Consider the following 21,501-nt stretch of genomic DNA (forward strand, 5'->3'; position numbering starts at 1 on the left):
AGTCTAGAGGATACTACAATGAATATCCACATACTGCCAAATCTTATCATTTTGTCAAATTTTTGTGAAAATTTTATCTTTTTAAAAGATGAAACATAACAGATACAAATGAAGCACCTCCTGCTCTGCTAGATTCCATTGCCTTCTCTCTCTCTCCAGAGGTAAGTAGTATCATGAATCTGTTGCTAACTGTTCCCATGAATGTTTTATGGATCCTTGAAAAATACACCCATAAATATATATATATATAATATTGCTTTGCATATTAAAACATTATATAAATGACATCAGACAGTATTATTACTCTGCTACTGTTTTTTCATTCATCATTGTTTTTGAGATTTATCAATATTGATAAATGTAGCCCTGTCCTTTATTTTCTTTCCTGTGTTAAGTATTCCATTGCATGACTAAATCATGAATATTTATCCATTCTCTTGATGGATATTTCAGTGGTTCCCTTTCTTTTTGCTATTATAAACAGTGCTGCAAATATTTTCTTTTCATATTTAATGTGTTTTGTGTATGAGGTGAAATCTAATTTTATTTCTTTTTCATATAGGTAGCACCATTTGTTAGATGGTCCATCCTTCTTCTCCACTGATTTGTCAAATATCAAGTTTCCATATGGGCATGGGCATGTTTCCAGACTTTCTGTTCTGTTGCAATGATCTATTTGCTTATCTCCAAACCAAAACCAAACTGTCTTATGCTACTTAGTAGGGTGACTCTCCTCTTACCACCTCATTCTTTTTTTTTTTTTGGCCGCGTTGGGTTTCCGTTGCAGTACACGGGCTTCTCATTGTGGTGGCTTCTCTTGTTGCGGAGCACAGGCTGGAGGCGCGCGGGCTTCAGTAGCGGCGGGGTGTGGGCTCATTAGTTGTGGCACATGGGCTTAGTTGCTCCGTGGCATGTGGGATCTTCCCGGAGCAGGGATCGAACCCACTTCTCCTGCATTGGCAGGCGGATTCTTAATCACTGTGCCACCAGGGAAGTCCCACCACCTCATTCTTGAAAATTGTCTTGGCTGTTCTTGGCCCTTAGCTTGTTCATATCATTTTTAGTATCAACTTTTCAAGTTCCATGAAAAATCCTGCTGAGATTTTGATTGGAATTTTATTGAATATAATTAAATATAATTTGAAGAAAATGGGTATCTTCATGATAATGAATATTCCCACCCAAGGTGATATATCTCTCCATTTATTTAGATCTCCAATGTCCTTCAATAAAGTTTTATAAGTTTTTCCATAAAGATCTTGCACATCCTTTCTTGAATTTATTTTTGGTAACTTATCATTCTAAGTGCTATTATAAATGCTTTCTTTTTTAAAAAAATATCATGTTCTAGATGTTTGTTATAGGTTTATAGGCATACAGCAATTATTTTGTATACTTGTCTTACATCCAGAAATCTTATAAAATAGTAGTTCCAATAGTTTGCCTATTCTCATGAAAAATTTTGTTTCTTCCTTTCCAATCCTAATACTGGTCATTTATTTTTTCATGTCTTATTGTACTTGTTAGTCTCCTAGGAAAATGCTGGATAGAAGCATTACTATCAGGCATTCTTACCCTGTCCCAGACATTAAGATTTTACCTTTATCTGATTCATCTTTAAGAATGGTTCTTGCTATGGGGTTGGTTTGTTTTTGTTTTTTTTTTCTGACAGATACTGTATTAAGTTAATGAAGCTCCCTTTTAGACCTAACTAACCTTCTCTTTTAAAAAAGATTATAAATGGAGTTATGTTTTATCAAATGATTTTTCTGTATCTACTGAGATCATCATGTTTCTCCTTCAATTTGTTAAGGTGATGAACTATATTAATACATCTCTATTACCATTCTTGGTAAATCTTTTTTTTTTTTTTTTTTGCGGTATGCAGGCCTCTCACTGTTGTGGCCTCTCCTGTTGCGGAGCACGGGCTCCGGACGCGCAGGCTCAGCGGCCATGGCTCACGGGCCCAGCCGCTCCGTGGCATGTGGGATCTTCCCGGATCAGGGCATGAACCCACGTCCCCTGCATTGGCAGGTGGACTCTCAACCAGGGAAGCCCCTTGGTAAATCTTTTTTGATATATTTTAATACAGTGCTGGATTCAACTTGCTATTATTTCATTTAGACTATGTGTAATTTTGTAAGTGATATTGGCCTATAATTTTTCTTTCTCATACTAACTTCTTTGGTATTGGTCTCAAAGTGCCTCATAAATGAATTGGGGAATATTTCCTTTTTTTTATTCTCTTTAAAGAGTTTTGTAAAGATTGAGTTTGGCTATTCCTTTGAGTGTAGTCACCTGAAAGATCATGGGAGCCTAGTGGTAATTTTTGATTTGTTTGTTACTTCTTTGGTGCATATATTTTAAGCAACTGATCTAATTTCTTTCTATTTACAGGTCTTTTCAAATTCTATATTTCCTCTTGCTAGGCAGTTTTTGGTAACCTGTACTTTCTCAGAAATGTATCCATGTTTTCCTAAGTCTTCAAATTTCCTGCCCCAGATTGTTCAATGCATTTTGATCCTTTAAACTTCTATTACATCTGTAATTATTATACTTTTTAGTCCTAGTATTTTTTATTTGTATCTTCTCTCTTTTTTCTTGCCCAGTATTGCCAGAAATGTCTATTTAATTAGTTCTTACATAGAAGCTAGGAAGTTACCCTCAAGATATATCTCCAACAATATCAAAACACATGCACAAGACTATCTATTCTTGCATTATTCATATTGGAAAAATAATGGAAATAGTCTAAATGTCCATATGTAGGAAAATAGTTGAATAAATTATGGTACTTCCATGTAGTATACTACTATGCAGCTATTTAAAAAAAAAGAATAAGGAAGATTGCTATAAACTGATACACTGTGATTTCCAGGATATGTCATTAAGCAAAAAAAAACATTGCGCAAAAGGGTTATATAATATGGTGCCTTTTATAGAAAAAAGAAAGGGAAATGTATTTGTATTTGCTTATTTTTACAAAAAGAAATAGGAAGGATAAAATTATTTACTTAGAGAGGTTGGGTGGGAAGGAGGTAGAAGGGATAGAGAGGGAAATGGGGCTTTTATTATGCCTTTTTTACATAGCTTTTGACTTCTGAACTATGTCGACATTTTATATAGTTCCCAAAATAAATCAATAAGAATGGGGAAACATCTGAAATTCAGTGGCAACAGAAATGAATAAACCTAACTGTATATCATATAACATATACACACAGAAGAAAATAATTAATTCAAATAACTTTTTTTTTAATTCAAATAACTTTCGAACACAATTCTCTGACTATATACTCTCAGTAGGATCTATTCAACAGACAAAAAGAACTTCAAAGAAATCTCAAGCTTTACTTAATACATTTGGTGGGGGGGGGATTAATACATGTTTGAGTAGCATTAATGTAGCAATTCTGAAATTCTTTTATTTGTATATATAAGATTTAGTAACTGAATAAATACATTGTTGTTGTATTCTCATTCAGGGAGAAGGAAGATGTAGATATGGACTGGAAGGAGGGGAAGAACTCTGAGATGTTGGATTGGAATTAGAGGTATTAGTATGTAGTCATGATTTTTAAAAAGTTGTATGTCCTAGCTCTGTCTGCTAAGAGGGCCTAGAAACAATGACACACCAGTAACAATGAGCACACCTAACTATCCAGATTTTGGTTCCTAAATACCATTCCCCTCTGAAAGGAACCAGGGCTCTTTGGAGAAATGGGGCAGAGAAACTACAAGATGAGTTTGGAATATCCATACATTGTGCCAGAAAGTATTGACGTACATACTCATAGCATAAAAAAGACATGTCAAATGGACACTGAAATTGCTTTAAAGGGTTTCTATTGGTCAAATTTGGCACAATTGGTATATAAAAATGAATAATGAAAAAAGTAAATTACTATCCACTGAATACAAAAAATATACAAGACCATACTGATAGTTTTAAAAAACAAGAAAATGGGAGGCAGAAGGGAAGACCCTTATTTACAGGAGGCTGCCAATTAATAAACATAGAATGAATGATATTTATGAAATATATAGGAAACTTTCAGACTAGGTAAATATCCTGTTCCCAATCAGTTTTTCACTTAGTGGTTTTAACATCTGTTGGTCATTCTTGTCTGTTTCCTGCTTTTGGCTAAGATGAAAAAAAGTTACTATAAACATTTATATATAGATCTTTGTGTGGACATATGTATTCACTTCTCTTGAAGTAAATACCTAAATGTAGGATTGCTGGCTCACATTGTAGTGTATGTTTATAAGAAACTGCAATATCATTTTCCACATACACCTGCCCTGATCCCAATCCCAATTCTAGGATCACATCCCACATTTAGTTGTTATCTCTTTAGCCTCCTCGGTAAAATGCAAGAGAAATGAGGATGTGTGTAGGGGTGTGTGTGTGTGTGTGTGTATCTCTATATATATCCTCTAAAAGACTTGTACAATCATGTTCAAAGCATGTTGTTGTAAACTCCAAACTGGCAACAACCCAAATGTCTACCAACAGTAGGATGAATAAAGAAATTTCTATATAGTTATAGCAGTGGAATATTATACAGCCATGAAAAAGAATAAGCTAATACTACATTTAACAGTAAGTCTCATAAACAATTGGGTGAAAGAAGCCAAGTCCCCAAAAAGTACACTTATATAAGTGATTCCATTTATATAAAGTTCAATAACAGGCAAAATGAGAATATAATGAAGGAAGGAGTCAGAAAAGTGGTTCCCTGTGAGGTTAGTACTCAGAGGGGTACATAAGAGGTATCTGAGACACTGGTAATGCACTATATCTTTATCTAAGTGATATTTACTTAGATGAGCTCACTTTGTGAAAACGTATCAAGCTTTACATTTATGACAAATGCACCCTTTCTGTACATTTGTTTTACTCCAATATAAAAAGATTAACAGTAAGCTTAATCCTGATTTCAAAACAGAACAAAAATAATGCTGAATTTTCCAGTTTTCAGAAGGCACCCTTACTTTCCGACTTCCCAAGCTTTCTGGGAAAACTTCCCTGTAATCAAACCAGCATGTCCTAATTAACGACAATACTTGAAATGGGAAATATACAGGGATGCAGGCACTTTGAGGCCCTGTTGGGTGTACATTGGCACACGTTCTATGGAAAGAGGTCTGACAATACACATCAAGAGAATTAAAAAGAAATATATGATATTTTCTCCAGTGAGTCCGCTCCAGGAATTTATCCTAAATCAACAACTCAAATATTTATTTGAGCGATGTAAAGTTATACATTAAAAAATTTTTGTAGACAAGAAAACCCTTTGAAGGTAATACTTACAATTGGCGTCCCAAAAGGAATGTAACCTGTGAGAGGACAGAGAGAAGAGTTGGGTTTTATAATCCCATCTGACTCTGCCCCACCTGCCTTTCAACTGGGAGGCCAGAGAGACTTCTGGCCTTGGCCTTGGCAGTGGCCCCAGGGAGAGGGCTCAGGTCAGTTAAGCGGGAGGCACCTCTAGCCCCAGACCTTTTCCCAGCCCAGCCCTCCCCAAGACAGAGGGCTCCCCTGTGTCCCCCAACCTCCTTGTCTCTGTTCCCCTCAGTCCTCACTCGCCCCCAAAGCCAGGGGCCCATTCCCGAAGGAGGCGCCCGTGGCCGGGGCGCCGCCACTCTGCACTTGGTGGTCCTCCCACGATTTCCTCCGGGAGCCATGAAGGCCCACCAACCTCCCCACAATGTCTCTGGAGGCCCTGGGACGTCCTCCTCCTTCCCTCAGCCTGTCTTTCTAAAACACACCCTTACTTTCCCAGCTTCATGACCATTTCTGGAAAGGGCATTCCCTACCCACCTGAGATGTGTGCCTCTAAGTGCCAGAGCTCTTTGAATCTCTAGGGCCCTGGCTGGACATCTCAGCAGAGCAGGAAAGGGCCGGCATGAAGTGCAGCTGGGCCCTGGCCGTCTCCCCACGGCTCAGGGCCCCCAGACTGTGGCAAGGCCCCTCCCCCAGCCTCACTGCTGTAGGCGGGCATCCTCCTGTCCCAGCCACTAACTTACAGCAGCCAGTCAGCTGGTGGCCCAGCAGCAGGGAACCACAATTGCACGGGTTACGTCTAGAGCAAAGGTTGGTGTCCTGCGTGTGCATATTTGTACACATGAGCCGCCACTCTCCTACCTGCACCCCTCCAGGGAGAGGCCCAAAGACTGATCAGAGAATCGCAGAATAAGCCAGTCTCGGGGGGAGAGCCTGCTATGGCCCCACGCAGGCACTGGGGAGGACCTACAGCCGCAGCTACAAGAGCCTTCACCGCCTTGGAGTTCCTTACGGCAAAGCAAGGGTCACCGGGCACTAACTGCCCGTTTGCACAATGACATGTGCTTGTCTGTTCTCTCAGCCCCGTGAGTTCAGGCTCTCTGAGCGGGTCGGGGGGCTGACTAACCTCCCGGACTGAGAACACCCACTGGTAGGGACCCTTCCTCCAGCCGCCTGAGGGCTTCCCAAGGCAGCAGCCACCAGCCCTCCCACCCGCCCTGTGACTCAGGGGTGGGGGGTACACTCCGTAGCACTGAGAAACAGCATGGAGGAGGCATCAGCATGCTGGTGTGAGTCTGACCTCCGCTGTGTGACTCTGGACAAAGCCCTTAGCCTCTCAGAACCGTAGGCAGGACAACCACGCCGGCCCCAGCCAGTGTATGGGCGAGTGCTTTCCAGGCCATTAAGCTCTACGTAACAGAGCTGTCCCTCTAGTGACCACAGGGCAGGGACTTCCTGAGGGCAGGGATCTTATACCCATTCTTCCATTACCCTCTCTACCCACTGGTCTCCACAGAACAGGAATCCGCCTCCCTGTGTGTGTAGTGGTACAAATGTAGTGCATACATTCAGAAGGGCAGGCTAAAAGTAGGATCAGAGACAAGGGAGTTAGTCTGGGGGTTAACTGCATGAAAAGGCTGAGTAGGGAGCAGGGCTTGGAAGGAAGGCGCTCAGTGTGCACAGGTAAGAGAGGAGTGGCTCATGGAAGGCAGGGTTTGCCCTAGAAGGCGTCACCCTGGGGCTGCTGCTGAGTGAATGGGGTGTAACCTGGCATTGGGGGCACCAGATTCACCTGTGGAGGCCCCGATTCTACCCTAACTGCTCAGGCAGAAAAGGCAGACGGGCACATTTTAAAAGCTCCATAGGCTGGCCAGTCCTGTACAGTGGAGCCAAAGTGACCATGCAGGTGCGAGTGTGGTTGTGTGTGTAACAGGCTCTGTACGTCCCTCAGGCCAAGCGCATCTGGACACTCCTGGAGCTGTGACCATTGTAACTGGCCCAGGCTAGGCAGAACCAGAGGTTCCCAAGGGCTTACCTGACATTCTAAAGGGCATGAAGATCTTCTCATTGGTGTCCGGGTGTAGAATAGCCTGGCAAGAGCCGGGAACAGAGCACAGGGTGACAGCTGGGGAGGGAGATGGGACATGGGAGGGGGGAGGGGGAGGACAGCTCCCCCAGGAAGACTTAGGTGGCCAATGGCTGTATCCCACCTTGCCTTGTGGCCAGTCAATCCTTCCCACCACTCGGGGCAAGAGAAAACCAAACATGGGCCATAAACAGAGCTTCTCCTCCTAACTAGTGCTCAAAGCTGAATGCAGCACAGAGCCGACCGTGTCTACCTTGCAGGCCCTCTGTCCCCCATGCCACGCACACAACAGGCCCACAATAAGGGTTTTGTGGAAGGAGCCCATGGGGAAGGAGGTCAGGGGGCCCAGGGAAAGGCAGGCTGACCTGAGCTCTAGTCTTCAGAAATTCAGACCCTGGTGCTGGGGATGAAAGAAGGGGGGTCGGGCCAGGGCAGGGCAGGGCAGGGTCTCTGAGAACAGCAGAAAGGAAGGAAAAGAATCCAAAATTGAATTACCTGCTTGATTTTCTGTGCACTCCAGAGCTGGAAGGAAGGAAGGGAAAGAGAGAGAGAAAGGAAAAGAAAAGAAAAAACAAAGATTAAAAGCACGTATCAGTTTAAGGTCTCAAAGCCACATTTTCTAACCAAGAGATCCAGCTGGGGGATCTCAAACAGATTTTTTTTTTTTTTTTTTTTTTGTGGTACGCAGGCCTCTCACTGTTGTGGCCTCTCCCATTGCGGAGCACAGGCTCCGGACGCACAGGCTCAGCGGCCATGGCTCACTGGCCCAGCCGCTCCGCTGCATGTGGGATCCTCCCGGACCAGGGCACGAATCCGTGTCCCCTGCATCGGCAGGCGGACTCTCAACCACTGCGCCACCAGGGAAGCCCCTCAAACAGATTATTTAAACCGAGGGTTCTCAATTCTGGTTGTGCCGTAAAATTACTTGAAGAATTCTTCCAACATTTTCCTAACGCTCCCTAGTTCATTTTAAGGTGTGGCCAGGTAAGAAGCCCTGATTTAAATGAAGATACTTCAGCTGTCTCCCAGAATCACTAGAGGCAGCACAGCATAACTTTTCAGAGCTACACAGACTGCCTGGATCCCTGGATTTGCCACTTCTACCTCTGAGCCTCAATTTCCTCATCTGTAAAATGGGGTTAATAGGTGTGCTCTAACATTGTTGAAGAGGCGTATGAAAAGTGCCTGGAGCAGTGCTGAACACATAGTAGGTACTTTACAAGTGCTAAATCTTGTAGATATTATTATTCCTATTTTTGTTATTGTTATAAGAAAGTTGTGTGCTTTCAGATGAATGAGGAGGTTGTCTCTTCCAGCACAGCATGGGGTTGGGCTGGAGAACAATTTGTCAATTCCTTCAAATGATAAAAATACTGTATTCCATTGACTCTAAGACATCGTTGATCCTAAGACATACTATTATGTGCCACTAAGAAAGAAAACTATGGGGCTTCCCTGGTGGCGCAGTGGTTAAGAATCTGACTGCCAATGCAGGAGACACGGGTTTGAGCCCTGGTCCCAGAAGATCCCAGGTGCTGTGGAGCAACTAAGCCCGTGTGCCACAACTACTGAGCCCGCGCTCTAGAGCCCACGAGCCACAACTACTGAGCCCGCGTGCCATAACTACTGAAGCCCGTGTGCCTAGAGCCCGTGCTCCCCAACAAGAGAAGCCACCGCCATGAGAAGCCCCCGCACCGCAACAAAAGAGTAGCCCCTACTCGCCGCAACTAGAGAAAAGCCCACATGCAGCAATGAAAACCCAATGAAGCCATAAATTAATTAATTAAAAAAAAAAAAAAGGGCTTCCCTAGTGGTGCAGTGGTTGGGAGTCCGCCTGCCGATGCAGGGGACACGGGTTCGTGCCCCGGTCCGGGAAGATCCCACATGCCGCGGAGTGGCTGGGCCCGTGAGCCATGGCCGCTGAGCCTGCGCGTCCGGAGCCTGTGCTCCGCAAGGGGAGAGGCCACAACAGTGAGAGGCCTGCGTACCGCCAAAAAAAAAGAAAACGGTGGCATAACGCCAAGACGTCCATCAGTTAAAAGATTCATCCCATTTAAGAGATGATAAAATGTGATAAAATAGCCTTTTTAGAATCAAGAAAATATAGCAAGTAAAATTTTACATTGTGGGCAAACCAAAGGCCAGTGCATTTTTAACAGAGCAAGAAGGGTATGAGGTAAGAGGGGAGACGTGGTCAGCACTGATGTTTAAAGTTTTATAACGGAATAGTTATGTTTCATTTATACGGCAATGTTGTCATCTGCGATATAAAGTAAGCTGCAGAATGCTACTGGGTAGCAATAATAGAGTTATAAAATTGATATACAGATCTTCTTCAACTTACAGTGGGGTTATGTGCCAATAAACCCATTGTAAGTTGAAATTATTTAACGTTCCGAAAGTACCAAACGTCATAGCTTAGCCTGGCCCACGTTACATGTGCACAGAACACTGACATTAGCCTACAGTTGGGCAAAGTCATCTAACACAGAGGCTACTTTATAATATAGTACCGAATATCTCATGTAATTCATTGAATACTGCACTGAAAGTGAAAAACAGACTGGTCGTGTGGGTGCACAATGGTTCTAAGCGTATGGGTGGTTTCCCTCTCGATCTCGTGGCTGACTGGTAAATGCGGCTCGCTGCCTCCCCAGCATCACGAGAGTATCAGACCACGTAACACCAGCCAGGAAAAGATCAAAATTCACAATTCAAAGTACAGTTTCTACTGAATGCATATCGTTTTCAGACCGTCATAAAGTCTATAAATTGTAAGTTGAGCCATCATAAGTCAAGGACCATCTGTATTAAAGTTTATGCATTTTACTAACAGCAGTCCCTTAAGCCTAATTCACAGCCTAATCACTCTGATTTTAGATACATTTCAAACATATTTGATTGTCTGCTATTCCAGACCCAGAAAGATTAGAGGCAGTAGATTTTTTTCTTAATTATATTTGAGGAACAGAGGGGACTAAAGAAAGAAAAACCAAATGTAGAATCACTGTTAGCCAAAGACGGTATGTGAGAGCATAACAGCAGAGAGGTAAAAAAAATGATAAAAGGTTGATCTTTCTTTGCTCAGAAAGTGCCTTCTGCAGTGCATCCCACCACGTCCCAGCATCATCCCAGGTGTGACCCCAGGCCCTGGGCACAGACTCCTAACACCCCACGCTCTCTACCCCAAATCAGAATCTCCTGGGTCCGGGTCCCCTCACCTTGTACAGTCATAGTCCAGCCCCTCAGAGCAGGGGCCTGCCTTTGAGTGCCAGCCCCCACCATCTCCTAGAGCCATGCACACAGCAAATCTAAAGCTATTTATTTTTTTAAAAAACTCAAGATCTCTTCATACAATTCTTATAAATAAAGAAAAAAAATCCCCATGATTCTGATGAACAGCCTGGGCTGAAAACACTGATCTAAGACATTAAAGAACAGTGTAAAGAGCAGGTGTTAGGACCAGGCAGCCTGCATTCCAATCACTTACTGGATGTGTGGCCCAGGGCAAATTACTTTGCCTCCATGCCTCAGTTTCTCCATTAGTACAATGGGGTGCTGTAAGGGCAGGGCGGGGACTATGCTTGGTGCTCCTGGCAGCTGGCATTTCACTTTGGGCACACAGCTAAGTCTATGCATTCCACCCTCCCCCACAGTCAGATGGCCTCACATGGCCGGGTTCTAGCTAATGGACTGTGGGTGGAAGTGGAGTTCACCACTTCCAGGCTTGGCCCCAAAGCCTCCCACAGAGGATCCAGAGGAGGGCAATGAGGCCCTAGAAGACAGTAAAGCCATGAGGTAAAAGGAGCCTGGCTCCTGGACAACGGCATGTGCCAAGTTCCTGAGCTGCACTGGACTCTGACATGAGTGAGAAACAGACCTTACTGTATAAGTCCCTGAAATCCAGGGGTTGTTTGTTACAAGCACTTGGCTTATACTGACTGATACAGAGGTTCACTGAAACACGCATAGCTGAAATACTTGGCCCCTAGATCATGCTCCATAAATGCCTAACATAGAGGGGAAGTCAGTCAAATTAGCAGTATTTTTTTTTTTTTTTTTTTTGCGGTACGCGGGCCTCTCACTGCTGCGGCCTCTCCCGTTGCGGAGCACAGGCTCCGGACGCGCAGGCTCAGCGGCCATGGCTCACGGGCCCAGCCGCTCCGCGGCATGTGGGATGTTCCCGGACCGGGGCATGAACCCGTGTCCCCTGCATCGGCAGGTGGACTCTGAACCACTGCGCCACCAGGGAAGCCCGAGCAGTATTTTTTAAAAGGACTTAATTATTTTTCAAAATAACTTCATCTCTATTGTCTTATTCTTACAACATGCCTGTGAGGTGGGTAGACTACTTTCAGACAAAGCAACTCATCTCAGAGAGACTAAGTGACTCAGCCATTGTTCCAGGGGCCTGGTGGCAGGATGGAGATGGGCACCCAAGCCTCCTTGCCTCCAGACCTGTGTCCCCCCTGTTCTCCAGGGGCCCTCTGGAGCACACCGATGTCTGGTCTGGCCAGGGTGACAGCCAGGCCTGAGGCACGAGAAGAGGAAGAAGTTTGGCTGACATCATCTGAGGTCCCAGAACCTCCCTTTGCAGCCGGGCAGCAGACGCTCCTCCCCAGCACCTGTTCCTCCCCTCCCGCCCAAGTCCAGCCAAGCAGCCCTTGTAATCCACAGCTGCATCTGTGTCCCTCAGGTTCAAGGGCTGCCTTCTCCGCCCCCACCCAGAGAGCAGTGATGGAGACTCAGGCAGCACCGGCTCAGCAGCAAAGGCAGAAGTTCAGCAGGGGTGGGAGCAGGCAAGGCCAGAAGCCCAGAGCTCACAGGCGTGTTCTCCAACCGTGATGACACCTCCACACACGGCCCAGGCAGGCTAGTGTCACAGATAAGTGGCAATGGTCCCATTAACTATTTGAGTCCCACACTCAGAAATCTGTTTCCATAGGACGGATGAGAAAAGTAAAGCTCAGAACCACACCCAGGGTCTCGGAGGTGGAGCCAGAACTACAGCTCGTGACCTGCGACGCAGACTCATTCAGTCACATTTAGTGAATAAGTGCTACGTGTCAGATACCTTTCTCAGGGCTTTGTACATATTAACTTATTAATCTCCTCAACAACCCTATGAGGCAGGGACCAGTATATCTCCCATTTTATAGATGTGGAAACCGAGGCACTGAGATATTTAGTGATTTGCCCACAATCCCACGGCAGCACTGGGATTTGAACCCCATCAGTCTGGTTCCATAACCCCCACTCTTGAATCCCCACGCGCCATCTCTAAATGCTAGCATACCAGTGCACACTGTTCTGTCCCTTTAGGCATCTAGTATATATATGTGGAGATCTTTCCACATCACAGCATGGAGAGCAGCCTTATTCTTCCTAACAGAAACGTTGAATGAATATATTGTAAACTGCACCCTATTGGTGGACTTTTAAGCTACTTCTCATCTTTTCCTTATTGTGGTAAAATATAAATAACATAAAATTTACCATTTAACCATTTTTAAGTGCAGTTCGGTAGCATTAAGTACATTCACATTGTTGTACACCACCAACCATCTCCAGAATTTTTTCATCTTCCCCAACTGAAACGCTGTACCCAGTAAGTACTAACACCCCAGTACTCCTTCCCTCAGCTCCTGGCAACTACCATTCTACTTTATGTCTCTGTGAATTTGACCACTCTAGATATTTCATATAAGGAGAATCATACAATATTTGTCCTTTTGTCACTGTCCCATTTCTTGCTATTACAACCATGCTCCACTGAATGTCCCTGGAGTTATCACTGTTATATCATTAGCACTTAAAGGAAAAGGATAAATGTATGCAGATATCTCTGGCAGGATACAGAAGAAACTGATGGTTACCCTAGGGAGAAGTGGGAAACTGGGAGACAGGGAAAGGGAAACTTTTTTTTTTTTTAACATCTTTATTGGGGTATAATTGCTTTACAATGGTGTGTTAGTTTCTGCTTTATAACAAAGTGAATCAGTTAAACATATACATATGTTCCCATATCTCTTCCCTCTTGCGGAAACTTATTTTTTATTCTATACTTTTTTGATAGCTTTAGAATTCCGTAGATTGTTCACGTGTTACCTACTCAAAAATGATTGTTAAAAATTTAAGAGTAACCACTAGAAAAATAGAAATAGCAGGCACAACTTCCAAGCCCCTTATTGACCTCTATGGCATAGACTGTTAACTTTCCGACAAAACCTATGCCCCTTCGTCCACAGTAATAGAAAGGTAGCGGGCAGGTGGCTGACCTGCTGCACTACACTTCCCAGCCTCCTTTGCAGTTAGGCTTATCCATGTGACTGAGTCCTCCAGTGGCATCCGAGGGGAAGTGAGATGTGCCTTTGCCTGGCTAGCACCTCCCAGCCTATACTTGCTGTCACCTGCCTGTGAGCCAGAGCAAGGATGTGGCTGCAGTGCAGCCTGGGCTGTGCAGAGAGGAGGACCCAAGGAGATGGTGGAGAAACATGATGGAAGGAGCCTGGGTTCCTGAATGATCCTGTGGAGCAGAGCCACCTGCCCACCTGGAACTCAAACTATTGCATGGGAGAGAGATAAATGTCTGTCTTATTTGAGCTGGTGTGTTTTGAGATCATTTCATTACAGCAGTTAGTATAGCCCTAACTAAGGTAACCCATTTGGGGTTTTGGGAAACTGTTTCCCATGATGTCAGAGAAGCCTTTCCAGTGGAGGGAGGAAGGAAGGAGCACTAAGTAGTGTTGAGGCTCTTCTCATGGCATCTGGCAGTGCTCCCATCTCAGGAGGTTTTGGGGTGAGGTGGGAGGGACAGCTCCATTTTAAACTAAACTTCCTAGTCACGACCTGATCTCATTTGGGTTCATCCCATCTCCAGGCTGCAGCAACAATAGTCAGGGTCGCAGATCTGGGGCCTGGCTTAGCCACTAACTCACATGGTCTTCCTGTGCCAGTCACCTTACTCCTTAGCCTTACATTGTTTTTTTGAATTAATCATACAGGAGGTGGAAGCTAGTCCCTCCAGGGTCCCTTCTCGTCTGATGATGCCTGGCCCAGCTTACAGAGATCCCAGGACAAGGCCTCGGGTCTGACTCTTCGGGTCTGGGCTTTTCCCTGGGACCTGCTGGACCCATGGGGCAGATGCTGGATGCAGAAATGGCAGCAGACACCACCCACAAGCCAAGAGCTGGTTGCTAGTTTGCAGTTTAATGAGCCAGCCCTGCAAACAGGTTACAAGCAAGGATAGTCCTGGAATGTAAAGCATTTGATGAGAGGCCAAAGGAGATGCAATGGACAGTCCATCCACATTGAGAATCTAGGACAGGGAGACCCCCCTGTCTTCTGTCAGCCCACCAAAGCAGCTCCGCTTTAAAGTACAATTCCTCAGTGTGACCTGATCTCCTTTGGGCTCAGCCATCTCTCCCTGTGCCTCTGGCTGAACATTAAAAAGTGCAACCCTGATCCCTTAGAACTTACTGGCTGCAGCAACAAACCAGCGTGGATGTGAGACTTTGGACCTTTCTTGATTTCTCAACTTGGAGAATGAGGACACAGAGGGTGTGGGGAAACAGTTGGGTGAAAGGTTGCTGGAACAATGCAGAAGTTTGCTGATTTCAGAAATGGCCTAAGTCTCAGCTGAGCTGCCATCTGAACCTATTAGAAACCCAGTGTAGAAGCCAAGGGAGGGGTAGAGAGTGGGCCCCAAACAAGCTTCAGGAGGAGAAGCCCTGCCTTCTCAGGGCAGAGACCTCTAGTGCCCAGACCCCAGATGGAGGAGTCACTGCCCAGGCCCTGTCCCCAGTCTGGCTCCTTCCCCTCCCCAGTCTGGTTCCTTCCAAGCTGCTTCTCCAAACCTCTGAAGCAGCAAAGACAGAGCCTATTTAAAACAACCTCCAGAAGGTAATTAAACAGAGCCTGAAGGGGATCCTTCTGTAAGGCAGAGGATGCCTCCATAAAACAACAAGAAATCTTCTTAATTTATCATTTGGGCCAATCCCATTATTCCTCACCATTAATTTTGTTGCCATGGTTACTCCCAGGTAATAGATACAAATGCATATCTATGTGGGGCAAAGGTACTCCCCAGTTCTACAGATGAAAGGAGAAGGAACATCCCCGCTCATTCTGCTACATAACACACATTAGCAGTCGCGAATTTCGTGTACACACAGCTTCTGTCTCTTAAGAGGCCAGACCCTGCAGTCAAACCATTTTCTGGGAATTGGAATTCCAAATCTCCTACTTGTGATTTGGGGCAATTTACTTAATCTTTTTGAGCCTCCATTTCCTCATTTGTGATATAGGAATATGAATACTTACTTTCAAGGTTCTTGTGACGATTAAAGAAAATTCATTTATCCAACAAATATTTATTGAGCACCTGTTATTTGCTGGGCACTGCTCTAGGCACTAAGAATATATCAGTGAAAACAGAGACCAAAAATCTCTGCTTCTGTAGAGCTCACATGCTTGTGCGGACAAACAATAAAAATAATAAAAAGTAAATTTTCTCATATGTTAGAAGGATGAGGGCTTCAAGAAACATGGGAAAGTAGGACAGGGTAAGGATAGGGAGTGTGTACTAGCAGCAAGGATGGATTTTTTAAAAAATGTATTGCAGTAGGGTCCTCGCAAAAGGAGGGGTGAAGGATGGGGAATACTCAGGGGACACAGGAACACAGTGACATGACCAGGGCCACAGCTCCTGTCATAGGGGAGAGGGGTGAAAAGACCAGGGCTGGAGCTGGGGTGGTAGAGGGAAGGGTGAGACACTGAGGTTGCATTCCCCCACCCCCAGAAGCACCTCTAGTCCCTGGATCCCCCCCACTGGCCATGGACCCCCAAAATTCCATCTCTTGTCCTGCCTCTGACCCTAGTGGCTCCTTCTTTTGCTTCCCTTGACTTTTCTTTCCCTGGAGAAATTCTCAAGTAGGATGATGTATAGTAAGGTGGTCAGTGTAGTTTTCATTGAGGTGACTTTGGAGGAAATACCTGAAGGAGGGAGTGAGGCCATGCAGATATCTGGTGGGAGATTATTCTGTCCAGCAGAACAGCCAGTGCAAAGGCCCTGAGGCAGAATGGGCCTCCCCAGCATGTTTGAGGGACATCAAGGAGGCCAGTGTGACTGAAGTGGACTGAATAAGGGAAAGAGTAGTAGGAGACAAAATCAGAGAGGAATTGGGGTGTTGCAGCTTGTGCTAAGGACTGTGGCTTTTACTCTGAGTTTTTACTAGAGCTGTGGTTCTTAACAGGAGGGCAGTTTTTCACCAGGGGCCATCTGGTAATGTCTGGTTGTCATTAATTGGTACCCAGTGGGTAGAAGCCAGGGGTGTTGCTCAATGTCCTACAGTGCACAGGACAGCCCCCACGACAAAGAACCATCCAGCCCCAAATGCCAATCGTGCTGAGGCCGAGAAACCCTGGAGCAGAGAACCGTGTCATGTATATTCTCACAGATCACTCTGAGTACTATATTGGGAATGAGCAGAGGGGGCCCAGGCAGAATGGGGAGACCACCCAGGAGGCCACCACAATGACCCAGCCAAGAGATGAGTCTACAGCACCCAGTACAACTCCTAGCACATCATACACATGCTTCAGCTGATACTAATCACTTGCCTATTTTGTGCTAACGATAAGGGCCAACCTGTAGCTGCCCCAGAGGGGCTGGGTGCTGGTCAGGACCCCAGAAGTCTCTGGCTAGGGGTCAGGGTAAGAGGGGGATGTCAGCCAAGCTTCTGACAATCCTGCAGATACCCAGAGAAGATTCAGGGTGCAAGTATTTTTAACTCTCCAGTATCTTCTCTTCTATTTTCAGCAAAGCCCAAACACAGCTGACCCCATTTCTGCTCTGCCAGGGGAGGAGACTGGCAGTATCTCTTACATCTCTGCTGCCCTTTCTTGGCGGGCTGCAGGCAGAATCCATCCTACATGGGGCCTCTGAGCAACCAATATGCTATGCTGGGTGCTGCGTGGGCTCGGAGTCAGGTGGGCGGGTTCCCAGCCTCTGGGGAATGTGTAATGAGGGGCCAGAACAGCCGCTCAGAAGCCTACGGTGGCTCCCAGAGACCTGCCCCCCTCACTCCTGACCACCCCAGTCGCTCCCAAGCTGGTTTCCTTATCGGCAATTACCCCTCCCCATCTACCTGGCACAGAATGATCCGATCACAGTTCCACTGTCCTGCATCTCCCTTGCTGCAGTGCAACACAGCCATGCTGGCTGGGTTTCAAAAACTCTCTGGGTTTCAAAAACTTTCACAACCTGGCCCGAAACTTCCCAGCTTCCTCTCTCAACTTCTCTCCCTCTCTCTCTCTTTCTCTCATCACGCTCTCTCTCTCTTCACTCTACTTCTCGGCCTTTGTCTGTGACTTACGGGGACGTCCGTCCCAGGCCTTGGGTCTCTCCCTACATTCTACATCCAACCGCTTGCGTTCCCCTGCACGAAGCCCTTCCTCAGCACCTACGTTCTCAGGAGTCTCTCACCACTGAACTCCTTCTACCGTAGCGTAACTCCAAACTGCCTCGCCACCAGCCTACCTCCAGGCGCCTGCTTACCTGTGCACCTGCGCGGGAGCTAGCTGCGTGAGGGCAGGAACCTGCCCCGCGCCCACCTGCCGCAGCGCCTTTCACGTACCGGGTGCCCCGCAGATGCCCATGACCTGGCCTGGCAGGGTTAACCGCACAGTGTGACTAGGGCTGCGAGACATGCACACACACCAAGCTCCTCTGACAGCACCCCTACCCCCCCGACTCACTCTGCCCCGTGTTAGCATACACATTCCACTCCAGAGTATCGCCTTCCCTTCCAAATCCACCTTCAGATAGTGGGTGAGAGATGGGCGTTGGATCTTCCAGGCCTAGCGTTCCTGTCCCACCACATACTAGTTATGTGACCTGAGGTAAGTAATATAATCTCTCTGAGCCTCCCTTTTCTTACCTTTAAAATGGGGTTAATATAGGCATCTACCAAACAGCGTTTCTGTGAAGATTAATTGAGTTAGTACTTGTAAAGTGCAAATATTAACACGGCTCCTGGCCCTTGGTGAGCTCACAGTGAGTGGTGCCTCATTACCATGGGGGAGCGTTCCATATTGAACCCCACCCATCTCCATCCACGTCAAACCATTCCAGCAAGGTCCTGGCATATAAAATGCACACAGCACAGCAAACATCCAGAAACTTAGCTGCCCGGGCTTACGTTTTTGCTCCCATCTATGGCTTTGTTGTTTAACTGATAGCTGCAGTCCTTATTAGGGTTCCTAGCCCATCAAATTTCTACCTGTCAAGCCCAAAGAGTAAATTATACTTATTTTTATTTTATCCTCAGGACTAATTTTTCATCGGTATAGCAACTTTTCAACAAGTTAACAGTCTCTGGAGGAGATATCAGTCACCTGCTAACCAAGGCCATCAGGGGGGAATAAACTATCAATCTGCTTGCACGAACCCCCTGGTGGGATGTTGTAACTGGAGGGCAGGTTAGATAGCAAAATAGTGCATAGGATACCCAGTGGTGCCCATGACATCAGGACAGGCCCACAGGCATCAAGACACAGCCACGGGCTTCTGACTCACACACCTGCAAAAGGACATCAGGGCAGGCACAGAGCCCAGAACACAAAAGGCCACTCTCCACAATGAAGTCAAGAACCATCCCCATCTACCTGGCACAGAATGATCTGATCTGTGCTCTTCAGACAGCACAGGCATGACCCTTGAGCAGGGCCAGCCTGAACCAGGAATGGAGACTTCATGAATTCCCAACCACTGAGGCTTCCCCAGATCCTGAGCTGGTATGTCACCACCCATCCTTTCTTCCTGTGGCTCTGGAAGCCAGAGGGGTTGTGGCTCTGCAGATGAAGCCCAGGGAGGGAAGCACTGTGAGATCTGCAGCAGAGCCCAATCCCAATGCTCTGGGGAGCCAGGAGGGCGGGGGACGGGCAATCTGTTTATTGGGGGACTGAACAGCAGGCTCACACCTAGAGCGCTGTGCTACCCAGCCTCCAGATGGACACTGCAGGCATTACCAACGTGAGCCAGAACCGGGAAGTACAGCTAGTGCCAGGGCCCCCCCACCCTCTCCCCTCCTCCCAGCTCCCTGGAGGCACATGGGGGCTTTCAGGATAGAAAACAAAGGAGGCCCAGAAAACAAGACAGGCAGCTTTAAGCTACTGAAGGGAGCAAAGAGGGGAAACATGGCCTCATTCCCCAAACTCTGAAAGCAGGAAGGAGTCCCAAGGGGTGAAGACAGGCTAGAGGGGAGCTTGGGCTGGGAGCAGACACAGGATCAGGAAGGACCCGGAGGCTGGACCACCCCTGACAGGTCCACGAGGAACTGCCACAGTCTGAGGACTACTCTGGCCTAGAGAGGGGCGTGTCAGGTCACACCACCCAGGCTCCTCAGTGCCCACGGCCAGAGGGCAGCACCACGCTCAGGAATGGGGAGATCCCAGCCTGCCCTCCCTGCTGACGGCTGCCCCCAACTCAGCAGGCAACACAGACACCTGAAGATGGACCCTGCCTTACCAGCACTGCAGCAGCTCACGTCACTTCCAGGGCCCCGCACAAGGACATCGGCCAAGGGGCTGCCTCTGTTGGCACCTCTGCCCTCCCTCCACGTTGTGGGCTGCAGTCCAGCACGTTCGCCTGTCCCTTCCTCTGGAGGCCCCATCCTCTCTGTGTCCATGATGTGCTTCCTCGCCTGGACTCCTCCTATCCACCATCTCCTCCTCACCAGACCCTACTCATCCCTCAAGTCTCAGGCTAGAAATCTCTTCCAGACTCCCCTAGTCTGGGCAGGTTACTCCTCCCTCTGCTCTCCCACAGCATCATGTGTTTTCACTGTCATTGCCTAGATTCTGGGGAGTCCACGAGGCAGGACCCTCCTCTAGCTTTTCCCCTCCTCTCTCCCCAGGCCCTAGCACCAACACTGGCCTGTAGGTGCTCCATAAATACATAGTGAAACAAACTGGACTGGGGAGGGCTGACGGCTTAGCTACCCACCCTATGGAACACCCCACCAGGTACTAGTGTGTCATGTGGCAGCACAGGGCCTCAGCTTGGGCTTTGCACCTAAAGGTGCTAGAAGGCAGGGGCGGTGTCTCACAGAGTCACCAACGGAACAGAAGAGAAGACAACAGCAGAGGAGGGACAGCAACATGTTTTGGATGGAGGATGAGTAGAGTTTTAGTAACTGATCCAGCAGAGAGGAGGAAGCCTCCCCTCAATGCCCGCAGAAGGCACACTTAAGAAGCTGGGCCATGGGACTTCCCTGGTGGTCCAGTGGTTAAGACTTTACGTTCCAATGCAGGGGGTGGCGGGTTTGATCCCTGGTCGGGGAGCTAAGATCCCACATGCCTCGTGGCCAAAATAACAAAACATAAAAACAGAAGCAATATTGTAACAAATTCAATAAAGACTTTAAAAATGGTCCACATCAAAAAAAAAAATCTTAAAATAAAAAGAAGCCAGGCCACCACCCCCAGGGCACCAGCAAAGTTCAGGACTTGGAGGGACCAAGAACCCCAGGAACAAAGAGTTAATCATAGGGCTAAACACAGGGATTTGGTTGAAAATCTGTATTCAAAGCAGTAGAACCCCTCGGCCTTCCCCACACAGCTAGGTGACTCTTACCGCCCTCACCTGTATCCCCCAGACAATGGAAGTTTATCAATCTTCTGGAGAAACTGAATCCAAGTGACTCCAGACTTGGGAACACTAGCCCAGTGGAGAGCGGGAGCAGGTGAGGCTAAAAGCAGGGAAATTAATGAAAATCTGCAAAGTGAATATTGGGACTCCAGCCTCCTTCCCCTACTTGGCTTCCAGAATGCAGACCAATGAGAAGATACTGTATTTACAAAACAGGAAGAGGATCCTGTTAAAAAGAACCAAGAAAAGAAACAATCAAATAGCTCTCAGAAATTAAAATTATACTATCTGAAGTTAGAAATTCAATAGACATGTTGAATATAAACTCAAGGAAATTTCCTGTAAAGCCAAGCAGAGGGACAAAGTGAAGGAATAGGAGAGAAAAAAAGGAAAAGAAAATCTGAGTGTTAATCTAAGATGTTGAATATTTGACTAATAGGAATTCCAGAATGAGAAGAAATTATCAAAGAA

General features: G+C 46.5%; 1 protein-coding gene across 5 annotated transcripts in view; it reads right to left on the bottom strand.

Moving 5' to 3' along the window:
• SFXN5 (sideroflexin 5) overlaps positions 1-21,501 on the bottom strand; it is a 116,318-nt gene that overhangs the window by 68,350 nt on the left and 26,467 nt on the right. For all 5 annotated transcript variants that reach the window (XM_082672041.1, XM_082672044.1, XM_082672040.1 and 2 more), the window contains exons 4-6: positions 7,875-7,901; positions 7,329-7,383; positions 5,321-5,346 (exon numbers count right to left, since the gene is read on the bottom strand). In XM_082672041.1, coding sequence (XP_082528167.1) covers positions 5,321-5,346; positions 7,329-7,383; positions 7,875-7,901 — 108 coding nt within the window. The remainder of the gene's footprint in view (positions 1-5,320; positions 5,347-7,328; positions 7,384-7,874; positions 7,902-21,501) is intronic.

The sequence above is a fragment of the Grampus griseus genome (genome assembly GCF_964374135.1).
Source record: "Grampus griseus genome assembly, chromosome: 15".
Lineage (NCBI taxonomy): Eukaryota > Metazoa > Chordata > Mammalia > Artiodactyla > Delphinidae > Grampus > Grampus griseus.